At 56.6% G+C, this 22,729-nt stretch overlaps 9 protein-coding genes across 9 annotated transcripts; 2 read left to right on the top strand and 7 right to left on the bottom strand.

The window, feature by feature from the left end:
• Positions 1-460: 460 nt before the first annotated feature.
• Positions 461-2,218, bottom strand: PUNSTDRAFT_55199 (uncharacterized protein). Its single transcript, XM_007387695.1, has one exon. It carries the CDS (start codon positions 2,163-2,165, stop codon positions 774-776), a length of 1,392 nt encoding a protein of 463 aa, XP_007387757.1. The 5' UTR covers positions 2,166-2,218; the 3' UTR covers positions 461-773.
• Positions 2,219-4,893: 2,675 nt separating this feature from the next.
• On the bottom strand, positions 4,894-5,226 carry PUNSTDRAFT_75717 (uncharacterized protein; the record flags this gene model as incomplete). The annotated part of the gene is made up of 2 exons (XM_007387694.1): positions 4,894-5,010; positions 5,071-5,226. The coding sequence occupies 2 exons, from the start codon at positions 5,224-5,226 to the stop codon at positions 4,894-4,896; spliced, it is 273 nt and encodes a 90-aa protein (XP_007387756.1).
• Positions 5,227-6,667: 1,441 nt separating this feature from the next.
• PUNSTDRAFT_107669 (alpha/beta-hydrolase) lies at positions 6,668-7,947 on the top strand. Its single transcript, XM_007387693.1, has 2 exons — positions 6,668-6,892; positions 6,950-7,947. Exons 1-2 carry the CDS (start codon positions 6,721-6,723, stop codon positions 7,759-7,761), a joined length of 984 nt encoding a protein of 327 aa, XP_007387755.1. The 5' UTR covers positions 6,668-6,720; the 3' UTR covers positions 7,762-7,947.
• A 284-nt stretch (positions 7,948-8,231) lies between these two features.
• PUNSTDRAFT_128085 (uncharacterized protein) lies at positions 8,232-8,976 on the bottom strand. The gene is made up of 4 exons (XM_007387692.1): positions 8,849-8,976; positions 8,551-8,801; positions 8,346-8,490; positions 8,232-8,284 (listed from the first exon to the last, which is right to left on the bottom strand). Exons 1-4 carry the CDS (start codon positions 8,924-8,926, stop codon positions 8,264-8,266), a joined length of 495 nt encoding a protein of 164 aa, XP_007387754.1. The 5' UTR covers positions 8,927-8,976; the 3' UTR covers positions 8,232-8,263.
• A 2,645-nt stretch (positions 8,977-11,621) lies between these two features.
• PUNSTDRAFT_16685 (WD40 repeat-like protein) lies at positions 11,622-12,419 on the bottom strand (the record flags this gene model as incomplete). The annotated part of the gene is made up of 1 exon (XM_007387691.1): positions 11,622-12,419. A coding segment is annotated over one exon (798 nt), but the record flags the coding sequence as incomplete, so codon positions are not given.
• Positions 12,420-13,284: 865 nt separating this feature from the next.
• Positions 13,285-13,939, bottom strand: PUNSTDRAFT_25059 (kinase-like protein; the record flags this gene model as incomplete). The annotated part of the gene is made up of 4 exons (XM_007387690.1): positions 13,285-13,341; positions 13,395-13,463; positions 13,516-13,683; positions 13,745-13,939. Coding segments are annotated over 4 exons (489 nt in total), but the record flags the coding sequence as incomplete, so codon positions are not given.
• Positions 13,940-15,706: 1,767 nt separating this feature from the next.
• On the bottom strand, positions 15,707-17,734 carry PUNSTDRAFT_107664 (glycoside hydrolase family 5 protein). Its single transcript, XM_007387689.1, has 8 exons — positions 17,341-17,734; positions 17,078-17,278; positions 16,880-17,016; positions 16,679-16,829; positions 16,461-16,623; positions 16,054-16,403; positions 15,924-15,987; positions 15,707-15,869 (listed from the first exon to the last, which is right to left on the bottom strand). Exons 1-8 carry the CDS (start codon positions 17,592-17,594, stop codon positions 15,771-15,773), a joined length of 1,419 nt encoding a protein of 472 aa, XP_007387751.1. The 5' UTR covers positions 17,595-17,734; the 3' UTR covers positions 15,707-15,770.
• Positions 17,735-18,120: 386 nt separating this feature from the next.
• On the bottom strand, positions 18,121-18,984 carry PUNSTDRAFT_75737 (NAD(P)-binding protein; the record flags this gene model as incomplete). Its single annotated transcript, XM_007387688.1, has 1 exon — positions 18,121-18,984. A coding segment is annotated over one exon (864 nt), but the record flags the coding sequence as incomplete, so codon positions are not given.
• Positions 18,985-21,107: 2,123 nt separating this feature from the next.
• PUNSTDRAFT_128082 (uncharacterized protein) lies at positions 21,108-22,691 on the top strand. Its single transcript, XM_007387687.1, has 3 exons — positions 21,108-21,461; positions 21,591-22,102; positions 22,242-22,691. The coding sequence occupies exons 1-3, from the start codon at positions 21,205-21,207 to the stop codon at positions 22,442-22,444; spliced, it is 972 nt and encodes a 323-aa protein (XP_007387749.1). The 5' UTR covers positions 21,108-21,204; the 3' UTR covers positions 22,445-22,691.
• Positions 22,692-22,729: the final 38 nt, after the last annotated feature.

Genomic DNA, 22,729 nt, shown 5'->3' with positions numbered 1-22,729 from the left:
CGATGACGTTTTTCTACGGACTCGCATCACTTCGTTGGAATACAAATGAGTTCCCACAGTTAGAAAAGGGGCTAGCAGCGTTCAGTCGTGGGACAAGTCCAGATATCCAGCGCTAGCCGTACGTACACACGCGACTTGGACCTCAGTATGCCTCCGCCATGGATATTCCCAGGCCGTTCAAATAAATTATTACTAAAAGCAGGTTTTGGATATCTACACGCAATGCTCAAGCGCGCAGTGCGATGCAACAGCGACAAGAAATAAAGGGGGGCGGTGGTTGCGGAATGGCCACCTAAACAAACCAAGACCGCGCCTACGGTTGTCGACCAATCCTCGCAGGTGAGCCAATATATGCGCGCCAAACATCGAGCGAGTCGACGCCGACGGCAAGAAAATCAAAAGACGTGGAAAAAACATGAACAAGAACCTGGACTGGGAAGAGAAAGAACGGGCGAAAGGGAGGAGTCGATGCCGGATCGCCGCGTCGCGTCGCGCGCAAAAAAAAAATGGACAAGAAGGGCAAAGTGGGTGAAGAAGATGGCAGGGGTTTAAACAGGTGGATAGTAGACAACAGACAGCAGGTTTGACGGCGATGACGGGTATTCCCATCAGCTAAACGTGCCGAGTCGTATCAAGTAGGTCAACGTGCAAGAGTGCTGTGGGGAAGCAACGGCGACGAACGAACACATGACATCGTGAATAGCTCCGGTCAAGTCGATGGGGCAGCAGGGGGGACGAGCGAACCATCACGGCAACGAAGTGTTGACGAAGACCTATCGCTGTGCATGAGGCGGGAGCGGGAACGCGGGAATGACCTCCTCCGCGTACGCCATGCTGGACGCGTGGCTGACGATGCTCGGCTGCATGCTCGTCACCCGGTGCGGGTCGTCCTCGCTCTCGACCAGCTTCGCCTTGTCGTCGCCGGGAAGCTCGAGCGCGGCGAGCAGCGACTTCATCGCATCGCTCGAGTTGCTGTCCGTCGCCATGTGCCGGGTGGGCACCGGCGGCAGCTGCGCGTGCACGTCGTCGAACGGGTTGCGGGCCTTGATCCGCTCCTGCGCGCTGAAGAACGGGTTCGAGACGCTCGCGCGACGCGAGGTGTTCCCGCTCGCGGGCTCGGTGTTGTGCGTGGAGGCATAGGAGGAGTCCAGCGGGACGCCGTCCTCGTCGAGGGTAACGACCTCGGCCGACTCCCATCGGTGCTTGATGGCGGCGGGCGTGACGGCGGGTGTGGAGCGGGCGGAGACGAACGTCGGAGACATCGTGCCCGACATGCGCATCGACTTCAGGGATACGAACGAGTCCGCGGCAGTATCGCCGTCCCACGAGACCGCGCCGGCGGACGTGTCCACCCGGCCGACGAGCGGGCGCGCGGTGGGGACCTGGTGCATGTGCGGCTGGCTGGCCGTCGTCGACATCTCCTCGGCGAGGCGGGGATGGTACTTGGACAGCATCGAGGGGTCGATGTCGAAGTAGTTGCTCGTCGCGCTCTCGCCGCTGTCCTCCTCTTCTCCAGACTTCTCGACCGAGCGCACGCTCGGCGCCGACTTGAACATGTCCATCTTCATGCTCATCTTCTCCGCGTCGCCGCCCGTGCCAGCGGTCGTGTCTTGCGCCGAGTAGCGCGAGCTGGCATCGTCGCTCCCGCCGTGATGGCTCTCGAGCTTGCCCCACGTGCCGCCGGGCAGGTTGCGCGACTGGCGTCGGCTGTGTTCGCCCTGCGCATTGAGCTTGGAGCGGCGCGAGGCGAGTTCGGCCTTCGCCGCGCGGTCGCGGCGGTTGCACCAGATGACGAAGACGATGAGGAGGCCGAGGCCGAGCACGGAGGCGACGCACGCCCCGATCACGGCGCCGAGGGAGATGGAGGAGTGCGACGCGGCGGACTTGGCCGCGGCGGTCGTACTGGTCGCTGCGGCCGAGGTGGAGGTCGGGGTGGAGGAATCCTGGGTCGTGATGGTGACCGCGGATTGACCAGGAACGAGCTGGACGCTGACGCTGGCGGCGTCGGAGGTGGCGGTGTTGAGCGCAAGACTGCTCGCAGTGGCGGCGGCCGTCGCAACGGTCGCGGCGCCGGTGCTGATCCCCTCGACGCCCGTGGGGATCGCGAGAGGGTCCGAAATGACTTGCCTGCGAACGTGCTGGTGTTGGTGACGTTGAAGATGCATCGCGATTCTTGAGCGATGGTGGTATTACGAGGTATGTCTTGACGACTTCGGGGGCGGGTCTACGGAGTCCGTAAGGAGCGGTGGTGATCGAATGAGTGTGCGGGTTGATGATATGTTTGCTGGTTTTTTCTTCTGCGTCGTGCGTATAGAGAACGATAGGAGTCTCCCAAAAAAGCGCGAACTGCAGTATGAAAGAAGACGACGGGCAGTGTGAGTCCTCCGGGCGCGCGTTGCCAACGGGCGACATGATCATGCTCACCGGGTCAGAAGTGGAAGGCGGTCATGCAGATAAAGATAGCAAAAGTGGAGTGCGTCGGGGACGGCGACGAGGAGGGCGTGGGGGACGCAGAGAGGTAGACCCTCGTCGTCGGGGGCGAAGGGGACGGGGCGGCGGGACTCGACGAAGCGACGAAGCGGTCTCGAGGTCTTCCCATCACAACAACGGTCAACGTTTCGCATGCACCCCAAATTAGGGCCACACGGCCACCGACGCCCACGTGGCGAAATAATATTGCCAGCACCATCTCAGCGATGCCGTTCAACTCTTGCAGACCCCCTGATGCTTGGATGTATGAGACCGCATAGCATTACTGGGCGATCTGCACCTCTACTCTAGCCATCTGCGGACCGTGTATCGCTGAACGGACGCGTACCGCACCCGCTTGCCGACGACTCGTGGATACGGAGTCAGACACGGAAGCTGATGAACGCCAACGTAACTCATGGTGCGCTACGGACGCTGGCTTTTATTAGGCCATGCACAACATGATGGACCTTTGGAAATCAAGCTGTCCTAAGTCACGTCCCGATGAGGGGCGTGCATAGCGCCTTCAAGATCTTGAAACATCGTATACGGGTAATGAAGGTCCTTCCTTCAGGTTCTCTGATAACGCATCTTTCGGCTGATGCGTCCGAAACCGCGAATACTGGATACTCCAGCTCCCTAGGCGATTTCGCGTGAGTTGACGGAGCACCTCGAACGTCAACTGCCAAAGCGCTCCGAGCGCGTGAGACGAAGTATGCTCTCCGTAGCGTCTACGGCATAAATCCTTGCCCAGTATCTAACATAGATGATCACACGCGTTCCATGGTGCCTTTAGTCTCTCATGACCAAAACATATTATACATTCACGTGGCCGTCCCGATCCCAAACCCGGTACTACTCTGGCTCTCCATGTCGTACGTTTCTCTCACGAATACGATCGGCGCCTGGGGAAGTCATGAGTGGCTCGGGCTCTCCAGAGAAAACAATCAGCTACATGACGACTCACATCCCGTCCCGTGTCAACTGCTCTGAAGCCGTCGTCGCCGCCTTGTTCCACCTTGGGTATGTCCAGTCCGTGCATAGGCAAGGCGGGCAACGTGAAGGCTTCTTCGATCGAGGACGCGCGGAGCGTGTTTCGCGCATTCAATCCCGCGAGCAAAGCGTTGAAGAACACTGTGTCGATCGCGCAGGAACTTAAAATTGGATGTCATGCTCGTTAACCCATGATGCGAAGGCTCACGCTTGCTCGAGATGATGTAAAAGCTGCGGGTCTTTGAGTGATCTATGGGAGCGGCGTGAACAACACGAATTCACTTACGTCATGAAGATGAAGGTATCCTCTATCACTGAATACTGTTCAATCACGTTAACGTGCGGTACTTATGCCAGATGATGAGAACGAACACATATGGCAGCCGCCACAGCGCACATGCTATGGAGAAGACATATAAAGGTTAAAAAGATGACGACGTTTCAACGGATCACACACCTGGTTAATGCTCCAGTGCTGATACTGTATACGATCAACCTCGTAACAATCCCGTCGGACCTGGATCACAGATAAAGAGCTCTAGTTGAAGACGGATAGCACGGTGGGGCGTACGCTTGCAAGCCCATCTTTCTGCGATACAGCAGAACGCAAAGTGATACGGCCAGCACCACGTCTGCTGCCGCTCCGGATGCGAGACTCGTATTGAACATCCACTATGACACGAGCAGGGGTCACGATCTCGTGCCTCTGTATGACTGTAATATTTTCTACGCACAGTCGATTCCCGATCCCAAAGGTTTGTAACCGTCTTCTCGTCCACCCTACATGTCTGTGAATACGATTGAACTACAACGCGCGGCTTCGCTTGGTACTCACCCAACAACAACGACATCTACACTAAACGTCAGTTGCTGACTACTGCTTGAACAACCCACTTACCTATTCCAAATCCTAAAAGAATATGGGTGTACAGTTTCTCTCACGCGAAATTCAGCACTCACCGAAAGCCACGACCGACAACACCGCCTGCGACAGAAGTATGCTACAATCAACTCGCGGCAAGATAGCAGTCTGAAGAATTGATACTGACAACGGGAGCGACCAGAAACCAATTGCGGTCGCTGACTATACAGGCGATGTTTAAGAGATCAGTGGGCGAACGGATAGATAGTAAGCTTATCCCACATATCCACATCCGCATACAGAATATGCTGATGATTGTTCAGTTGCGGTGATAGTATGCGAGCATAGTTTTAGCTTACTATCGGATCAGCAAATCACTCGCGAGCTGGATAAGCACCCTCATACACATGTTCCAACTGTAGATGAACATCTAACGTACTGCGGCTGGTATGGTTGCCTGCAAAGGATATTAGCGTGTTAGTGACAGACGTTCAGAGTCCATGCTTGCGTACCCAAAACGCCCTGTGGTATGATCAACGTCACTGGAAGCAAAGGCACGCAAGAGAGTGTTACCATAGGGGATGCAATAAGTTGAAGTAGTTCCCGAATTGCGTGATTAGGTCAAACCAAAGTGAATATGCTCCGAATGCGGTGTGCAGCGCGGACAAGATCCACAGCATTACAATCTGCTCGTTCCATCGGAGGCAGGCATGAAGAAAGATTCTGTACCTTAAAATACTACTCACCAGGAGCTTCAGCGTTGTGCGATCCCGTTCACAACTGTGGAAGTACATGTATGCTTGCACATTGGTGACACCGAACAGCAGAGCATCAAGTAGTACACCCAAATAGATTGCTCCCACTGTATTGCCTAGTGAGTTGAGAGAAAAAGATTCTGGCATAACGTGGACTCGCAGGATTACGACGAGCGAAATCGAGGAGAAGTTCGTCGGCTTCCGTGCGCTTTATACGTACCAGCAGCATTCCTATCTGTTGGGTCAATCATGTATTTAGACCACCACATCTTGGATCATTGGCCCTTGCCTCTTGATATAGCGCCAACATGATGTAGAATGCAAGCTTGGGGCTAATTTTGAGATCGAACATGATCCAGCACTTGATCTGGGAATATCGCGGGCCTATGCACAAATGAAAATCGTAAATGTGATCTTCGCTATGTGATTGCATGTGGCACCTCGGTATTCTTTGCCTGGTGCAAAATTATATGAGACGAGCAAACCTACCGCACGGTGCTATGACTATGTCGATGAGAATCTAGTGAATGCCAGTGTTAATGCCATTGTTGCGGCTTGAGAAACCTCAGGTGTCCCAATATAGCATCCTACATCAGTTTCCAGATACTGTTCGTCAATCCTTCCCACAAGCATTCATAGTTGTCCTGTGTGAGACTGTTTTGCTGATGTTCACGCTTGTGCATCGTAGGCGCAACAAGAGGATGGCAAGGATAGTTGAGTGTTCTCGGAGGGTACTTCGACATTTGCTTCAAATCATACTGCCCGAGGAGATACGCGACGACATCACGCGCCCGAGGGCGTTAGGCGGTGCACAGCCAATCGATATCGTCCGAGCACCGGTATGCGATCGCTTCAGGTGGACCGGCGAAATCTCGGAAGCAGCTGACTGACCCTAATATCGGGTCTACCTTTTGACCCACCGAACGCAATTCACAGAGATCGCAGTCGTGGAAGGGGAGCATCAGCTTCAACATGCTGTGAAGAAGCATATATCACGATCGGGGCTTTATACCTGGCGCCTTGTACGACACGCGCACAAGCTTGACCCACTGGATAGCGCAGAGCATATGGACGAAGAGAGTGATACATGTCGACCGAGCTGATGTATGATATCGACTGATTCTGTGTGCTGTCGCGGGAGAATAAATTAGAAAACGGCCACGCTTGCAGCGCCGGCCAAGTCCTCGCTTGACGAGCGTAAGTAATACCAAGAAGGCAGTGAACACTGCAAAAAATGTCACATGATCAGGAACGTCCCCCCGGTTACCTGACAACTCACCTACGTAAGCAGTATTACTCGCGTACATATCGTCGTACACATTTGTTCCTCTTCGATGGTTCTTACTCACCTTTTCTAGGATCTCTTCTCCTTTTCGGTGCCCACAACCAGGATCAAATATTTTAGTCTCGCCATCTCCATCCAAAGGTGGCACTGAACCTTGTGGCAAGTCGTCACGCTGATTCAACCGTCGATAAGCCTGACGTCCCGCTGACTCCCATGCTTTATCAGCATACGCATACGAAATAAGGATACGCCGAAAGCAATCGACTACGATATGAAGAGAGCGACCCGTGGATCGACATCGCCAGCCTTTGGATCAGTCGATTCAGCTGAACCATCCAGATCCTTGCAGAGCGGCCATGTCTTCTTCCCCGAAAACCCTCATATACTCGCACGTCGGCGGTATTGACGTCAAACTGGACTTGTATGCCCCAGACGCGAATGGCTCCGCACCCATCCTCATCTGGTTCCACGGCGGCGGTCTGTACTGCGGATCGCGCGACGATGACTTGTTTCCATTCTCGCTGTGTGGTAAGTCCCGCTTGCTATTACTTGAAATCTTATGGAGGACCGAAAATACTCTGCTAGACGCCGCACTCAAGCGCAAGTGGATCTTTATTACCGCGGACTATCGCCTCCTGCTGCCCTTCAACGGGCATGATATCCTCGCCGACATTCGCGCGCTTTCATCCTTCCTCAGCTCCGACGCCTTCCGCAACTCCCTTCCTTCCGGCCTCGTCCCCTCCAACTCTATATTTACTGCGGGCGCCTCCGCGGGTGGCTACATGGCGCTTCAGTATGCTCTTCAGGCATCCCTCAAGCCCAAAGCTGTGCTGAACATGTTCGGGTTGAGCGACCTCCTTGACGATCATTATGTGCACCCGCACCCTGACGGTGTGCCTTTCTTCGGCGGCCTCAACAAATCCTTCGACCTCGACAAGCTTCTTCACCCGCCACCGTCTTCGGGCTCGCCCATGCGGGCGCCCACGTACGAGTGCGCCGATGGGCGGCACATGACGATGATATATGTCATTCAAGAGGGTGTCATCCCAGACTACCTCACCAATCGCCCGGGGCTCAGCAAAACTCTAGGAGCGCTGCCTACAAAAGACGCGCGGGCTCACGCGCTGGACGACGAAATCCGTCCTCTGTTCCCGTTGCTGTTCGTCCGCGAGCTCCCTCCCGTCGTCTCAGTACATGGAATGGCGGACACCGCGGTACCGCTCGCCCACAGCGAGACGTTGAAGGCGCTGCTAGACGAAGCGGGGATCAAGAACGAGCTGATCCCTGTACCGGACGCGGAGCACGGACTGCTCAGCAAGGACAACTTCGGCGTCGAGGCGCCTGCGGCAGAGGATGCAGTCGGTAAAGCGGTGGAGTTCCTTGCAAGCTGTTTGTAGTAACCATACGTCTTTTCGCCTCGACATCGCGAGTCTCAATGTACCAACATGTGTCTCTCAGACGATCTTCACGCACGTTCGCAGGGAGCCCGTGATCACGTACTCAGTCGTGGGACTTGCACGCAGCGACAAGGCGTTGAAGCGTATATACATACATTGCCATGCATATGATCAGTCCGGATTCTCACCCACGCACCGGCGTTGCTCAGCACCCATCATATACCAACCATAGCGAAGCCGCGAAGTTCATGGCGGTTACGTTGGATGGGGCAGACATTATCATGATGGTTGGCAATTAATGAAGGCCATCGGGTCCGGCGATAAGCATTGCCACACTTGTACAGTTGAAGCACACTTGAAGGCAAAGCTGAAGGACGCCCGCACGTAGGGCGGCTCTGATTTAAGAAATCATCAATTTTCATCATTATAACTAATGTACAAGAGCGCAGGAGACAGTTGCTCAAGAACATGTTGGACATCAGCTGTGCACAGCTACGCGCATTTAGCAGAAGGTGATTTGAATCTGTATCATGTTGATAGTCAGTACGGTCGTGTTGGAGGACGGACATAAGAGAGATATTAACCCCAGCATTGGTGCCCACGCATTGCAGAGGAGTGCCGTTGGTGGGGTCCGTGAAAGCATCGGGACAAGCGCTCGCAGACGGGCAGTTGTCGCTGATGCCGGCGCACGCACCGCCGCCAATGTAGCTGAACGACATCGGGTACGTGCTAGGAACATTTTCAAAGTCAGCTTCGACGAAGCGAGGAGTGAAAGCGGATCACACTCACAACTGGTGGTTGCCGTTCTCGGGCTGGGGCTCGAGCGTGAAGTCGGCCGCGTTCTGGTTGGGAGCGTCATTACGGAGCGTGAACTCGACGGCGCCGCAGTTCACGCCCGAGTTCTGGCAGTCGGCACCGGCAAAGCCGTCAATCCAGGCGATCCCGCCGAGTACTTGCCCTTGGATGGTGGTCGGGCCTTGAGGGGTGGCATTCGCCTCGTCAATAAAAACAGGGTTGCCGGAGCCGCAGTTGTTGGTCATCTGCGGGAGAGGTCAGCAAGAGAGGCAGCAGTTCTGACGCGACTTACGGAGATCTGATGAGACTCCTGGGCGGCGGCATAGCCGGCAACGGCAGCGACGACTGCAGCAACAGAGAGAGCGAACATTGTATCGATTCAGATGCGAGGGTGTATTGAGATTGTACTTGGATGAGGTTGCGTCGTTCGCTGAAGAAACCTATTCGAGCATCCAGCTCTCTTATACCTGGTGAGATTCGGTTTTTCAAATGCTGTGGCGACCCTCGTTCGTTCGAGGACGAATTCCATTCCGCAGGCTCCGTCAGCAGCGTTGTTCCAACAGGAGAGGAGGCACGAACAGTACACACGCAGTGATCTACACAACTGTATAGAGGTCCGACCCGTCGGCGAGCGGCATGAGGTCATGCATCTGCCAGCATCTAGCAACATCGTCAGCTGCGCGTATTATTCCACGCCGGGCACGGAGAGGCCGTCGAGGACGTACACAGGAAGTTGAAAATGTGCGGAACCCCAGATCACTTGCGTGGCGTTCAATGCGATTCCGTGGTGCCATTTCGCTTCAATTCCTAATCCGTAGCCTGTTTCCGTTGCACGTTCAAACCTGCCGAATGACTTGTACTCCCGATCCAACACGACTAAGGCGCTAGCACTGTTGAAGGCTGTTCCAGGCCGCGGTGCACGGAGAATCGCTGGCCGTAACACGGACGCACATCCACTTCGATCAACTTTATGATCCTCGCTAAAGACCGGCGCATGCGCAGTTATTGACCTTTCGACTCCGAGAGCGTCGTGGACCCCATGATCGGTATGGCTGTCTTAAAAATCTCCATTGTACCGCGGGTGCATCGTAGTATATAGTCCCATGAGAGTCTGTCAGTTGATATCGCCAAAGAGCCAGGGAGAACCAAAGATCACTATGAACAAAGATGACGTCAGGACGACCAGGGTACCCTAGACGGCATCAGCACCGCCTAAAAGCGCCCATGGCTGCGCAGATTCGAAAGCGCTTCGAGAGTTGAACTTCCCACTACGCACGCGGCACCACGCAAACGTGGGTGAGATCACTTACGCGTACTCGGATTTGACGCTTCGTCGTGGTATTGCCGTGCGCGGCGGTGCGCGGCAGCGAAGAATAAAATTGCGATGCACTTGCCGTAGTCCTGCTGTCCGCGGAGTGGTAGGATTGGGACAGTGAATAGATGTCCGTATGCGGACTTATTGCAGCCTCTAAGGACCTCGAGACCTCGGGTTGTGAGTGACCGCATTGTCTACATCACCTTCTCATTTGCAAATCCTGCATGTAGAGCCGCAGCCGCGATCTAACAGCGACGGCAAATCCAATGGTCGAGGTCAACTGATCGTAGGCCGAGCACAAACATCGAATAGGTTGAAGGCGGCCACGCTGCCGACATACATGCCGATGCACCCGGCAGCGCAAGATCCTGTTCTTGGTCATTCTTCGGCAAGGCGGTCAACACACGGGCGTGTCCGAGGACCAAACGATGGTCTTCGAGAGACCATGATATACGAGCAGACACATCCGGGGGTGATTGCCAGGTGTCAGCGAGAACTGGGGTTGACCCCAGATGTCACACCAGTTTTCGGGCACATATCCATTCCAAGAGCGGCACCCGCTCGGCGGGTATAGGCGACGGCTCCATCGTGCATAGCGCAGCGGATTGCCCCGTGCGTAGCGGCGAAGTGATTACACAGCTCCAGCGACCAGGAAGGGCTCCGTTATTATTGACACATTGCTTCGCAGCTAGTAGCCTCTGTGTCACGTATCCAGAGTTTAAATCCTTGGAGCTCGGGTGCACGTCACAAAGCTTTGGAGTCAGAGAGTCGCAGCAGCAAGAGAGGCCGTTGACAAGGAACAGTGTCACCTCCTTATTAGGTCATGTCGTGGCTATGCACTCTCAAACTCCCCGGTTCAAGTCCGCCGAACTAATGGCAATGCAAGCGAATTCGAAGGTGGGGACTCTTTCCTTAGTGAAACGTATGTTTTGAATATGTACCTGTGACTGTCTGCCAGGCCCACGAGGACCCATGCTCAAGTCCACAGTCCATGAAACGAAGGTGACCAAGGAGGCGCCATTCGACGGTTGCTGCTGATGCCAACCACGTCCGCGCTAGGCCTCTCCAATACGCCTCCTCCTCGCTCGATATTGTCGCACCAAAAGCTGTCAAATCGCCTGCGCTCGGACGCCCTTTCTCTATGGATAGAAGGAACTTCGATGTGCGACGACGTGGTCATTCTTTTCCCCTGAACACCCTAATTATTCGCCCCCCGCTGTATTTCGTTGTTGCATGGATGTTATGATGTCGCCTCCCAATCGACCACTCTTTCCGTGGCGCATGATACATAAGGGCACTGCGTCGACGAGAACGGGGAAGCGCTGCAAATATACACGGCGTACGGTACGTGCCGCACCTTGGAAGATCTGGGTATGGAAACACGGCGGCCACTGAGTCGCGTGAACGGTCTCTGGTGCGCCTTTCAAGCCGTTGACAATTTCCAAGATAATATCATCGCTGTATGGATGATGTTTCGCGGGTAATCTCCACCTCATGCGCTTCTAGCCGGTTGACGCGAATCGACGCCGTCAACTACCATTTTGACTCGTCAGGGAGGTCCATGCACGACGAAAGCGGATACGCACCTCGAAACGATCCCATCCCGACGCACCACGCTGGCCTAATCAACCTCTGCGTCCCATATCTTCACCACGTTGTCATAACCCCCCGAGACGAGGCGCTTGCCATCGGGCGAGAACGCAACGGAGCAAGCCCCCCAGCGGCCACCCTGGGCTTCCCAAGGCCCTGCCACGGTCTGTCCCGTCTGCGCGTCCCATATCCGCATCGTGCCGTCGTAGGAGCCGGAGACGACGTGCTTGCCATCCCGCGAGAACGCCACCGAGCGGACCGCGTCTTTGTGCCCTTGCAGCGGCCCCACCACCGTCTGCCTTGTCTGAGCGTCCCAGATCCGGACCGTCTTGTTGTCGGAGCCCGAGACGATGCGCGCACCATCGGGGGAATATGCGACTGACACAACGTAGCTATCGCGGCCTCGCAGCGGGTCCCCGACTGGCTCACCTGTCTCGGCGTCCCAGAGTCGAATCGTGTGGTCGCTGGATCCTGAGGCGATGTGCTTCCCATCCGGTGAAAATGCGACGCTCCGAACCCAGTCAGAGTGACCCCGGAAAGGCTCGCCGATGGCCTGTCCCGTCTGCGCGTCCCAGAGTCGGAGCGTCGCGTCGCCTGAGCCCGAGACGATGCGGTGGCCGTCGGGTGAGAATGCGACACACGCAACCCAGTCCGTATGCCCTTCGAGCGGCTGCCTGATCTGCAGCCCTGTCTCCACGTCCCACAGTCGCACGGTGCGGTCCAATGAGCCAGAGGCAAGGCGCTTTCCATCGGGGGAAAACGACACCGATCTGACCTCGTCCGTGTGCCCCCGTAAAGGCTCGCCGACTTCCTTCCCGGTTTCCGCGTTCCAAATCCGGCATGTGTGGTCCCCTGAGCCCGAGGCGATTTGCGAGCCATCCGGAGAGAAGGAAACAGAGAATACATAATTGGAATGACCTTGCATCGTACGCTGCAGCGCTAGCCATGATGATGGAGTCAATACAACGCGCACAACGCATCCAAATACCGCGTACCACCGCAATAGCGTGTCATCCTCGCCATCGCCTGCTGGATCCCCGGTCGTCTCTTGTCAACGTGAGGCACAAGTTTGTCCATCATGTGTCTGGGATATCGCTTCAAGTTCACGCCTGGCAGGAACGACGACATTGTGCCGAGGACCAATATCGTATCGATCGCTCGTGTCTCGCGCAAGTCTGAGTCTGTTGATTCGCCTAGCATGGCTTCAAAAGACTCAGAAAGCGTGCTTGAATCAGCGATAGTGAATATAGCAGCCCTGCCTATCTCTGTGCGAGTTCAGTACAGAGCTTGTGGGAACATGATGACGCGCCGGCCAACCTGTAGACAGCATCTCGTCGAGACCTTGTCGATCCACCTCCGCAAGGCCTTCATCCAGCAGCTTCGCAATCAACCATTCAGCGGTTTCATACCATTGAAGCCGATCTAGTACTTCCGAAATCCGAGGTCGCTCAGACGGATTTGCTACCCAGCAGGAGCTGATGACATTACTCCATATGAAATCGTCCAGGCCTGCATGCAGAGGACGTGTTGGTCGTACACCGTCGAGAACCTCACGAATGACCAAGAACATGTTTGCAACATGGAAAAAAGGATGCCTCCCATCAAAGATCTGCAAGTCGGATCGGTTTACGTGGTTCGGCGACGTCGAACTTGCACTCACCTCCCATGCGGTCATCCCAAATGCATACACGTCAGACTTCCACGTCAAGCTCTTATCCTGTACCATCGGATCGAACAACTCAGGGGGGCATGTAATGAAACGAGCCCCAATTTGCTGACGACCCAGCAGTCGGCGCCAGAGTGGCGGTACCAAGTACCGTCGTAGCGAGACCAAAGTCACTGAGACGCGCATGCCCAAGGCTGTCAACGAGGACATTGCGCTGCGTCCCGATGACTGAATATGGATTGACCGTTCAGGAGGATACCCACTCACGCTTTTGAGATCCCCGTGGACGAGACCGCTGGCATGCATGTACTCCAAGCCACGAGCAATGTCCGTGATCTGATGTGGCCCCGTGAGGTTGACACGGTGCGCATCAGAACGCGACGCTCACCAGTTGAACGCGATTTGCACGCGGGTGGCTTTCAAGATACGACATGACATCGCCATGCTCCATCCATTCCGACACGATACACGCGTGGTACGACGGATCGATGCCGATGAAGGGGACGATATGTGGGTGATTCAGTCGTTTCCAGACGACAGCCTCCCTGCAAAACACCTGATCGTAGTCGCCGAGTTGACCGAGCGGACGGTTTGGTCTGGCATCGTAGGTCACGCACCTTCATGAACGATTTCCCATCCCTGACGTGCAGTCGCATGAACTTCAGAGCCACAATCGTGCCGTTGTAGGTCCCCCGGTATACGTCGGCGAATCCGCCAGCGCAAGGTGGATCGGTCCCAACCCTGGCCAGTCCCGACAACCTGTACCTGGTGGGTACGAGCCCGCTTTCCCCGCACAGTTCTCTCAGCGTGCGCAGGGACCTTCGAAACGTACCGTCCGTTTGACGTATCCGGTCGAGGCCCTAGAGAGCACGTTGAGTTCCTCGTTTTGCTCCTTTGTGGTCCATGCGATCAACCACTCACGTTGTCTAACAAGTCTATCTGCTCCTGCAAATCCACGGTATGAGGCGCTGAAATGTCCTCCATGTAACGTCGCTCTGGATGCAGGTGAGGAAGCGTTGGGGCAAAGGGTCGGCCACGGATGCACCTCGTTGATGTCCTCGATAGCTTCTATCGCGATTAGCGCCGAGAGGCCCGTCTGGGTCAAAGCCGCAAGAATGGCTGTTCGCACGTGTATCACCTTTGTACAATGCATGGCGGCAGTGCGGTAGGCTGTTGTGCGTGCATTGCCATTGGACCTAGTTATTCATACGGGAGAGCATGCACAGAAGCATGGCTCCTATCTTGCACGAGCCGTTTTCGGCTGTAAGCATGAAGCTCGTATATACATTACTCTCGTCGTGAGCAGCTAGGCTAAGTCGCGAGGCTTGCCAGAGTTAACTCGAGACCTGCGTTGCGCCGCTAATAAGGAGTTGCCTCGGACGGTCGATATGGCAGGATCGTCCGGGCTCCCGTGCACCTGTCAACAAGTTAGTCCGACTCGCGGGCACGCATTTGGTGAGCGCCAGAAACTCAGGCGGTCAGCCCGAGCAGGCGCCAGGTACGATTATCGGCCGAGGTTTCGGGGACTCCGCGCTCCCCCCAGCAGATCCTGCACCAGCAACCTTTCGGGCCGTCATGAAGCGTGAGACGGCGTAGGATTCACGAGATATTCTAAGCCTTCAGATGCTAGCCCCGCTGACGACGAGCTCGCCGGTGGATCCTGTGTTTGTGGTTTAATGCGGGATGCGTGCCCAGAAACGTCGTGGGTCGTGCCGGAAGAGCCGAGAGTTGTCGAGAGTCGCAAGAGAGCTGAACTGAGCTGACAGAGGTGGTCCGCTCCAGGATTGGAAGTGACATTTCGAGTCTGGAAGCTGACTCTGAGCTGAGAAGGAAAGGCAGCCATGTCGAAGTCGAAGTCGGCGCGGTGGGCAAACGCGACCGACGATCCCGACGTCATGAGTCGTCGCGTCTCGCGGAAGTCCGCTCCGCGCCGGCTCAGGTACCTCCACTTCTGCGCACACAACGCAAACACCTCTGCTATCCTCGCGCGACAATGTCTCCCTGTGTGTGTTTGCGCTCCGATGTTTGACGCGACTGCGCGCGACACCGGGATTCACCTCTGCTGTCGTCACCTCGGCTGTCCTCGCGCGACGATGTTTTCCTGCATACGTTTGCCCTCCGATGTTGACACTTTTCCTGATTCCGAAAGCTCCGTGCTCTTTGCCCGAGTGTGCCGTTCGTTGTACGTCTTGCTGGGCAGTTCGGTGTGATGCTTTCCCCCCCACCCCAATTTTGTTTTTCCCTACTGGGTTTTTTTTTGCTGAGGGGTGGGCGGGTTTTTAGTGCACTATCGGAACTCCCGGTATTGACTCTCGACGGCTGAAGTGGGCGGCCGCTAGGTAATGGATTGCGCATAGTAGCACATACATGTACCTAGTTATTTGCGCCAGTGCTGAAGCGGTGTGTCGGCTGTTATGCAGCTCACGGGAACCGTGGATGCACTGTGTGCGCCAAGCCGCACGTACTGGCGTGCGGTGCGGCAACCGGTTGTTCCGCTATTGGGACCGCGCCGGAAATATACCTACCTACCCACCACAAATAGCCAGGAAACCTAAGCACGAGCCTGCCTAATATCTCATGTTACGAATGTTCTCTACGATACAAACCAAAAATGTGATGTATTACTGAGGACCGACCGTTTCATCATCCGCAAATGTCTGGGTACAATCGATCCGTCGGATCCTGGGGGATCCATCCGCCTTCGAGCCCCTTCTGATAGCTCCATTCATCCGCGTTCTCGGCCTGTTACGCCGTCAGCTCCGGCGCGCGAGCGAAAAGGAACAGAAGCTTAGGCACCTTCCACGTCCAGAAGATCCAACCTTGTATCGCCTCCCCAATCGCCACCTGCGCTTCCCAATACCTTTCGAGGCGTGAGCGAGAGAGTCAAGGCCCCCCTCCCCATTACGACAGGGTGAAACATGCTCACTTGCGCAGGAAGGTCTTGTAGTCGTCGCTGAAGGTGCTCATGTCCCCCGTCCAGCCCGTGCAGTTCCCGAGCGGGGTATTCGCGTCAAACCACGTCCCGTCCCACCTCGCGCCGACGCCGCGTCCGTTCAGCCACTTTGCGCAGTCCGTCGGGGCGTTGCTCCACTCGCCGATGATGGTGTAGATATTCGAGGCGGCGAACACCTTGAGGGTGGGCAGCGTCGTGTTGCACGCAAACGCGATGTGCTCGTCTTCGGACCGGGAGAGCTCCTCGACGCTGAAGATCTGGTACTCGTGGTTGTCCATGATGACGCCCTCCGCGGACGGATAGGTGAGGAAGCCCTCCCAACTCTGCATCGAGAGCAATCAGCCCCCGACAGTCGGGCTACGTGGAGGCCCGCAACTTACATCTACGCCCAAGAAAGCGTCTCCGATCATGACCTTGATACCGCCTCCTGCGGCTTCTCGCACGACGTCATAGCCGTCTTGCCAGAACTGGCGGACCGTCTCCGCGAACTGGCTGCTCGTGAACCCGGCGGCTTCGTTCAGGAGCTCGATAACGTCGACCATGCTGCAACCGATGTAGACTCCGAGTCGGAAGCGACCGAGTGGGGGGGGGGACTCACCCTCCGACGTTCTTGACCATGAAACGGAGTATATCGAGCGTTCGAGCGACGTTCGTCGTAGAGGCGTTGGCCCATTGCGGGTTGCTCGTGCGCTGGCCCGAGTTATCGTACCCGTTCTGGCTGCCCGGGGCGCCGTGGAGATCCAGGATTACTGCGGTCGCGTGAGCGCGAGGGAGGGCGCGACAGGCGAGAGGACGTTACCGTGAATGTTGTGTGCTTTTGCCCAGTTGAGGGCTTGCAGGATGTATGGCCATGCGCCAGGGGTATAGGGTGAGACGGACGTCGTGAAATTCGTATCTGACGATGTCAGAGGGACCGACCAGTACCCGACCGGTAACCTGGGCGCATATATCCCCTGAGTACGGCGGGATCGATGATCGCCAAGAGACAAAGACATACCGGACGTGGTTCAGCCCAGCCGCGGACATGTTCGCAAAGTCTTCTTCGGTCATCCACGTCTCCCAATGGTTCTGCAGAGCCTTCAAAGCAACGTCGTCGTCTTGTAACTGGCCGAAGGTGAACTCATCCACGATGTCGTCGTTGCCCGTGTTTTCGAACATCGAAGGCGTTATCCACGGTTCTAGCACGAACCATCCTCCTCTATATCAAATCGTCGCTAGTATGAGCGGCCTTGCGGGGTCATATAAGCTCCCACTACGCACAGATTCACGCCCCTGATGGTATCCGTCCCGTACTTGAAGGGCGTCTCGCTGACTGTTGGGCTGGTTGCGGTCCCTGTCGCGGTCCCGGTTGCCGTTGCACTGGCACTCGCGCCCGCAGAGCTTGAAATCGGTTTCGACGGGACGACCACCTCGCGTCCATTCGGAGCCCTCAGGTGGCACTGTTCCGCCCAGCTGCTACCCGCTAACCATGCCCCGACGACGCTCCACACCGTACTCCTCGAGATCTTGCGCATAGAGGTGGCCTAGCCTAGCTAGCCCAGATGTATCGCCCAAGGTGGGCAAGGGATGAACGAAGAGCGAAAGACGGGGTTCATAATCCTGGGTGCCGGTCATACATAAGTGAGGCACACGCTGCATGCCATCATTGTCGCCGTAACCCACTCTTCCTCGGACACGTGGTAGCGGGGCTAGAGGTGCATGCCGCGAGCAATGCAGAAGGAAGGAGTTTCGCCCCTTCTGCCACAACAGGGAGGATGATCAGGTACCCGAGAATTGGCTGTGGTGGTCATCGCACACGATGACGGGCGGCGTATCCGCGCACTCATGCTGTCCGAATCGCGGCGGTATTGCCTTTTTTGAATGCGGCGCGCCTCGGCAGGATGTCGGCACAGCGGCGGCTTCCCGATTGAGAACTTAGCCCTGAACCTTTTGAGCGTCCTTTACTAATCATGTTTGACTTGACTCAATGCATAACTCAGTTCATCGCGAATACAGGCAATACGTACACGTTACAACAACAGGGCCATTTAAGGACTATAGTTACAGAGCAGACTTTACAATGGCCTTCAATTCCTCGTCGGATATCGTCTTGATCCCGAGCAACTCGTTGTCCACGTCCTTGAACTCGTTCTCGAAATCGTCGGAAAACATCGACCACTTTATCAGCGACACGATCACCTCCATGTCGAAGATGCCCTTCGCGATCTTCGCGTCCGCCGTCGCCTTCAAGTCCGCCGACTTTCTCTCCGTGACGGTCCACTCCTCTCCTGGGGTCAGCTCCTTCGCGATCTCCAGCAGCTTGCTCTGGCTCACGACCGCCTCGTGGAGCGTGACCGTGCGGTTCTTCGTCTCCTCCGGGTGGCGCAGCACCGACACGACGGCGCGGCCGATAGTCGCGAGCGTCGTCGTGCTGAACGGCAGGCGACCCCCGTCGAAGATCTCGACCTTGCGCTCCTTCAGGGACCCGATCAGGACGCCGGCGTGGAGGCCCCAGTCGAGGAACGGCCCGGTGCTGACGAAGGTGTAGGTGAGGTTCGTCTCGGCGGCGACCTTCTGGAGGTACTCCTCGACGCGGGCCTTGGGCGCGAAGACGGAGAGGGCCCGAGCGGCCGGGTGGCGCATGTCGTGGCCGAACTCGGAAGGGAGGAAGCGCCGGACGCCGGCGGCGACGGCGGCGTCGACGATCTTGGTCTGGACGGCGAGGACGGATGAGGCGACGGTGGAGACGACCGCGTCGATGCCCTGGAGAGCGGCGGTGAGGGATTCGACGGACTCGTAGTCGACTTTGTGGACGGTCACGCCGGCGGGGAGGCCGGATGGGTTGTTGGAGCGCGAGAGGACGGTGACGTCGAACTTGGCGAGGAGGAGTTGCTCGAGGACGGCCGGGCCGATGTTACCAGTTGCCTACGAAAGATATGGGACGTCAGATCATGCATGTCGCGGCAAGCGTGAAGACGCAGATGAACTTACGCCTGCAATTGCGACCTTGGAAATGGCCGTCATTGCTGCTGTCGGGTTATGGGAAGGATGTGCGAAGGGAGGTAAGGATATTTCGGTGTCGCTGCTTGGATATCGATGCCAGTCCGATTGGAAGACTCTTCGCGTTATATAGCTGAGCGGTTCGCGCTCATCCCGCAGCACCGTGACGGCGGCATAGCGCGTATTGCTACGTTTGCCATCTTGAACGCGTAGGCATACCAGCAGCACCTTACAAAGGCGTCTATGAGGAGCTTACGAACAACGAGGAGGCTGGAACTGCGGGTGAACGCGTCGCTGTGCGGCATCACAAATGGACTGAGCACGGCGTGAGAATCTTTTGACATGCGCTCCCTGAGGCTCCCTGTGTGTGCTGACTTTGGGCTGACCGCGCTTTGATGTAACTTACTATCAGCTTTTGTGCGTAGTCTTTCAGACTGGGGCTCACGGACACGGCATGAAAATGGTTCTCCAGCTTATCCATATGGTTGCGTGAACGTGGGCGGATAGATCATGTATCTTTCGTGCCGCTGCGATTCGTCTCTTCAGGCTAGCCCCCGTTCCGCAATCCAGACATCGAACGCGTACGTGTTTGAGTCGTCGCCCGCAGGTCTCGAGGGTCTTGCCGAACCGCTCGCGCACAAACGTCGAACGCTCTCTTTTTATTCTCTTCCCTTAGCTTCAGCCTGATGCCTACCTGGCAATTATCTCGTTCGTGTTCTCGAGAAGAGCGGAATGCTGGTTTTTCTCCACGTTATGGCACTCCCGAACCGTTCGGGCGTGGACGCGCTCAGCAGGAACAAATATCGAAAGGGGTGGCAAGGGCGCAAGAGGACAGCGATAATTTTAAACGGTACTTCCTCAGCCACAGATGTTCGTCGTCCTCGGGCACTTTCCGGTCGTTTTCTGATCTCACCCAAAGGAGCGATTGCAGCCGGGCGTATCACTGCTGAGCGCTCCGATTACATGCAGCTCGGGCCAATTGTGGCATCCCGGATCTGTGCGCTGTCCTTGCGATCTTGAGCATGATCCTGTGGAGACCTGTGCGGGCAGACCGTTTCACGAACGGCGTCAATGTTTCTCGTCCCGCATTTCAGGTAAGAGATTTCTTTTAGAGTACTTACTCACTTGCTACCAGTTGCAAGTACATCAATCCCTAGCAACTATTCCCGAAGTCCGCGGATGAGGATGCAAGTTTCATTACCTGTAAGTACTGCAGCCCGGACCGTCCTCCGCACTCGGGCGTTTTTGAGGTCTGGATGGAGCCGCGATTCGACCCTGGCCGTCAATCATGAGCGCTGAACGTGCAAGGTGTTTAGCTTGGGGCCAAACAAATATCTAGTACGCTGACATTTACATGCTTGCTCGTGTGTCGACAAATACAAGCTCATGTTCCCCGCTCAGAGATGTCAACGGACGAGCCCCCGTCCTCCGCCGTCGCTTTTTTGCCTTTTTGGGCCGGCCTCCGTGTTGCCAGGACGACGGCCCTCTATGAGTTTTCCGCGACTCTGCCGACCGGCTTCCCAGTGCTCTCCATTTTCGTGTGCCCAGTTTGAATATGCCATCGCAATCCGAGGTCCTCACTTTGCGTTTTCTGACGCTGGCGTTGGCGTTGGGCGAACAGAGATGCGACAGGAACTGACCGGAGGCTACGGTTCAATTATGGCGGAACAGTTGAGCCATGAGCGGCAGAAGCCGCGCGACGCGAACGCGGCTAAGATTAGATCAGACAGAGAAGCATCCCCCCGTCGTGCGCGCAGATAGCGCCTCGTGGGAACCGTTCGTCGTACGAGCATCACGAACGAACGGATGCAATCCCCTCCGTACCACCCATCTTTCTCGCCACCGACGACGACGACAGCGACGACGGCCACTTGCGTCTGTTCCTGTCCGAGTCTTTTCCCCTCCTTTTGTTCGGCAAACGATCCCAGGATCTCGCATGACTGCTTTTGCGCTGGCTTGAAAGATACGAACCGACCGCACCGTTTTTTTCGCCGGTCCCTTTGATATACGCCCGCACGGCACCTCCACGTTCGTTCGTCATCACACTCGCTCAGGCGCACATTGCCTCGCCCCGTACACGTTACGGGCAGAAAAACGAACTATCAAAAGGCCAGAGCGTAACTCGAACGAGAACGACCAACCATCATGCCCTCGCTCGTCCTCCGCTCGTCCTCCGCCCCCACCTCGACCGCCTCTGCCACCAAGGTCTCCAACCCAACCATCATCGCCGGAATCTGCGTCGCTTCCGTCGTCGCGTTCTCGCTCGCACTCTGGCTCGGCATCCGCACGTTCCGTAAGCGCGCACAAAACAAGCGTGAAGATGCGCGCGGCGCCGCCTTCCTCAACGTCCGCGGGCTCGTCAAAGAGGGCTCAGACAGCGAGAAACAGGACATTCCTTCAGGGTGAGCATACGGTCTTGCGCGCGCTGAGCGACCCTCCTCGAGCAAATAGAAACATCCAGTCCGGATTTTACTCTATCATCGTTCATCTCCGCATGGTTGCATCGTGCTGACGCCTATATGCACATACAGTGACGTCCAAGCGATTCAAGGAAGCCAGTTCTCCCGCGCAAACCTCACCTCGGACGTACCCATGCCAGCCAAGGCGCCCCTCCGGCCGGACGCGAACCGCGAAGAGATCATCGAGTACTATGCCACAGCCGGCGCGCTCCCCAAGCCCTTCTCGCCCTTCTCCTTTGCCCTGGCCGCCTCATCCTCCTCAAGCTCCTCTCCTCAACCCAGTTCGCGTGACTCCCTCGCCTTCTCGATCCCGTCCATCACCGTCGAAGGGGCCGGCAAGGAGGCCGACCACCGCAGCTCGTGGCGCTCGTCGATCTTCAACATCGGCCGCGGGAACCGGTCTTCGCACCTGAGCATCGGCTCGGGCAGCAACCACAGGATGTCGGTCGCCAGCACGGCGTCGGCAAGCTCGAGCGCCCAGGCCGGCAAGCGCCGCGTGCGTCAAGTGTTCAGCCCCGTCTTGCCCGACGAGCTTGTGCTCTCCCTCGGCGAGTCGGTCGCCATCCTCCAATCCCACGACGATGGTAAGCCTTTTTTTTCCCTCTTTTTTTTCGCTGCTACAAGAAACATGCCTTGCGCATGCCAATCCCCGCTCGTGCCATATCATACCACCATCCTGCGCATATATGCACTTTTTTTTTCTCATGCCGGTCCTCTTTTCAGGTTGGTGCGTCATCGGCCGCGATTCTCCTTTCACCAAGGGCGAGACCGAAATAGGTGCCTGCCCCGCGTGGTGCTTCGTCAAGCCCGTCAAGGGTCTCCGTGCCGAGCGCCCCGTGCGCTCGACCTCGCTCGGCGTCACCGTCAACCTCGAGACGTCCGGCTACTCCTCCAGGCAGGACATCGTCTCCTGGTCCAACTTCTGATCCTCCTCCCTTCCTCCTCCGTCTCTCCTCGCGCTCCCAGAGCGCATCCGCCCACCTGGCCTTCACATACCCTCGACCTCCTATCGCTGTCATCACGGGACCGGGTTCCCCCTTCCACTTCGTACCGGTAGTCCGGTTCGGAATTACCAACGCATCCTCCATTTCCGCGTGTTTACTAGACGCAGACGCGCGCCGGCTGTAACAAGTACGTCCAGAGTCATCAGCATCAATTCTCTCCCCGGATCGCCCCCTCGTTCGCTCATCTCTCCTCCCTGCCCGATTATT

This window comes from Punctularia strigosozonata (assembly GCF_000264995.1).
Source record: "Punctularia strigosozonata HHB-11173 SS5 unplaced genomic scaffold PUNSTscaffold_15, whole genome shotgun sequence".
NCBI classification, from domain to species: domain Eukaryota; kingdom Fungi; phylum Basidiomycota; class Agaricomycetes; order Corticiales; family Punctulariaceae; genus Punctularia; species Punctularia strigosozonata.
The sequence above is the reverse complement of the archived record's forward strand: the minus strand, read 5'-3'. Positions and strand labels throughout refer to the sequence as shown.

Coding starts and splice junctions, on each gene's coding strand:
- PUNSTDRAFT_107664 (XM_007387689.1), bottom strand. CDS start 17,594: ATGCGCAAGATCTCGAGGAGTACGGTGTGGAGCGTCGTCGGGGCATGG. Junction 16,830..16,879: donor AAAAGCACACAACATTCACG/GTAACGTCCTCT, acceptor ACGCGACCGCAG/TAATCCTGGATCTCCACGGC. Junction 15,870..15,923: donor GGATCTTCTGGACGTGGAAG/GTGCCTAAGCTT, acceptor ACGGCGTAACAG/GCCGAGAACGCGGATGAATG.
- PUNSTDRAFT_55199 (XM_007387695.1), bottom strand. CDS start 2,165: ATGCATCTTCAACGTCACCAACACCAGCACGTTCGCAGGCAAGTCATT.
- PUNSTDRAFT_128085 (XM_007387692.1), bottom strand. CDS start 8,926: ATGTTCGCTCTCTCTGTTGCTGCAGTCGTCGCTGCCGTTGCCGGCTAT. Junction 8,802..8,848: donor AGGAGTCTCATCAGATCTCC/GTAAGTCGCGTC, acceptor CCTCTCCCGCAG/ATGACCAACAACTGCGGCTC. Junction 8,491..8,550: donor GAGAACGGCAACCACCAGTT/GTGAGTGTGATC, acceptor AAATGTTCCTAG/CACGTACCCGATGTCGTTCA.
- PUNSTDRAFT_107669 (XM_007387693.1), top strand. CDS start 6,721: ATGTCTTCTTCCCCGAAAACCCTCATATACTCGCACGTCGGCGGTATT. Junction 6,893..6,949: donor GTTTCCATTCTCGCTGTGTG/GTAAGTCCCGCT, acceptor ATACTCTGCTAG/ACGCCGCACTCAAGCGCAAG.
- PUNSTDRAFT_128082 (XM_007387687.1), top strand. CDS start 21,205: ATGCCCTCGCTCGTCCTCCGCTCGTCCTCCGCCCCCACCTCGACCGCC. Junction 21,462..21,590: donor AAACAGGACATTCCTTCAGG/GTGAGCATACGG, acceptor ATGCACATACAG/TGACGTCCAAGCGATTCAAG. Junction 22,103..22,241: donor CCTCCAATCCCACGACGATG/GTAAGCCTTTTT, acceptor TCCTCTTTTCAG/GTTGGTGCGTCATCGGCCGC.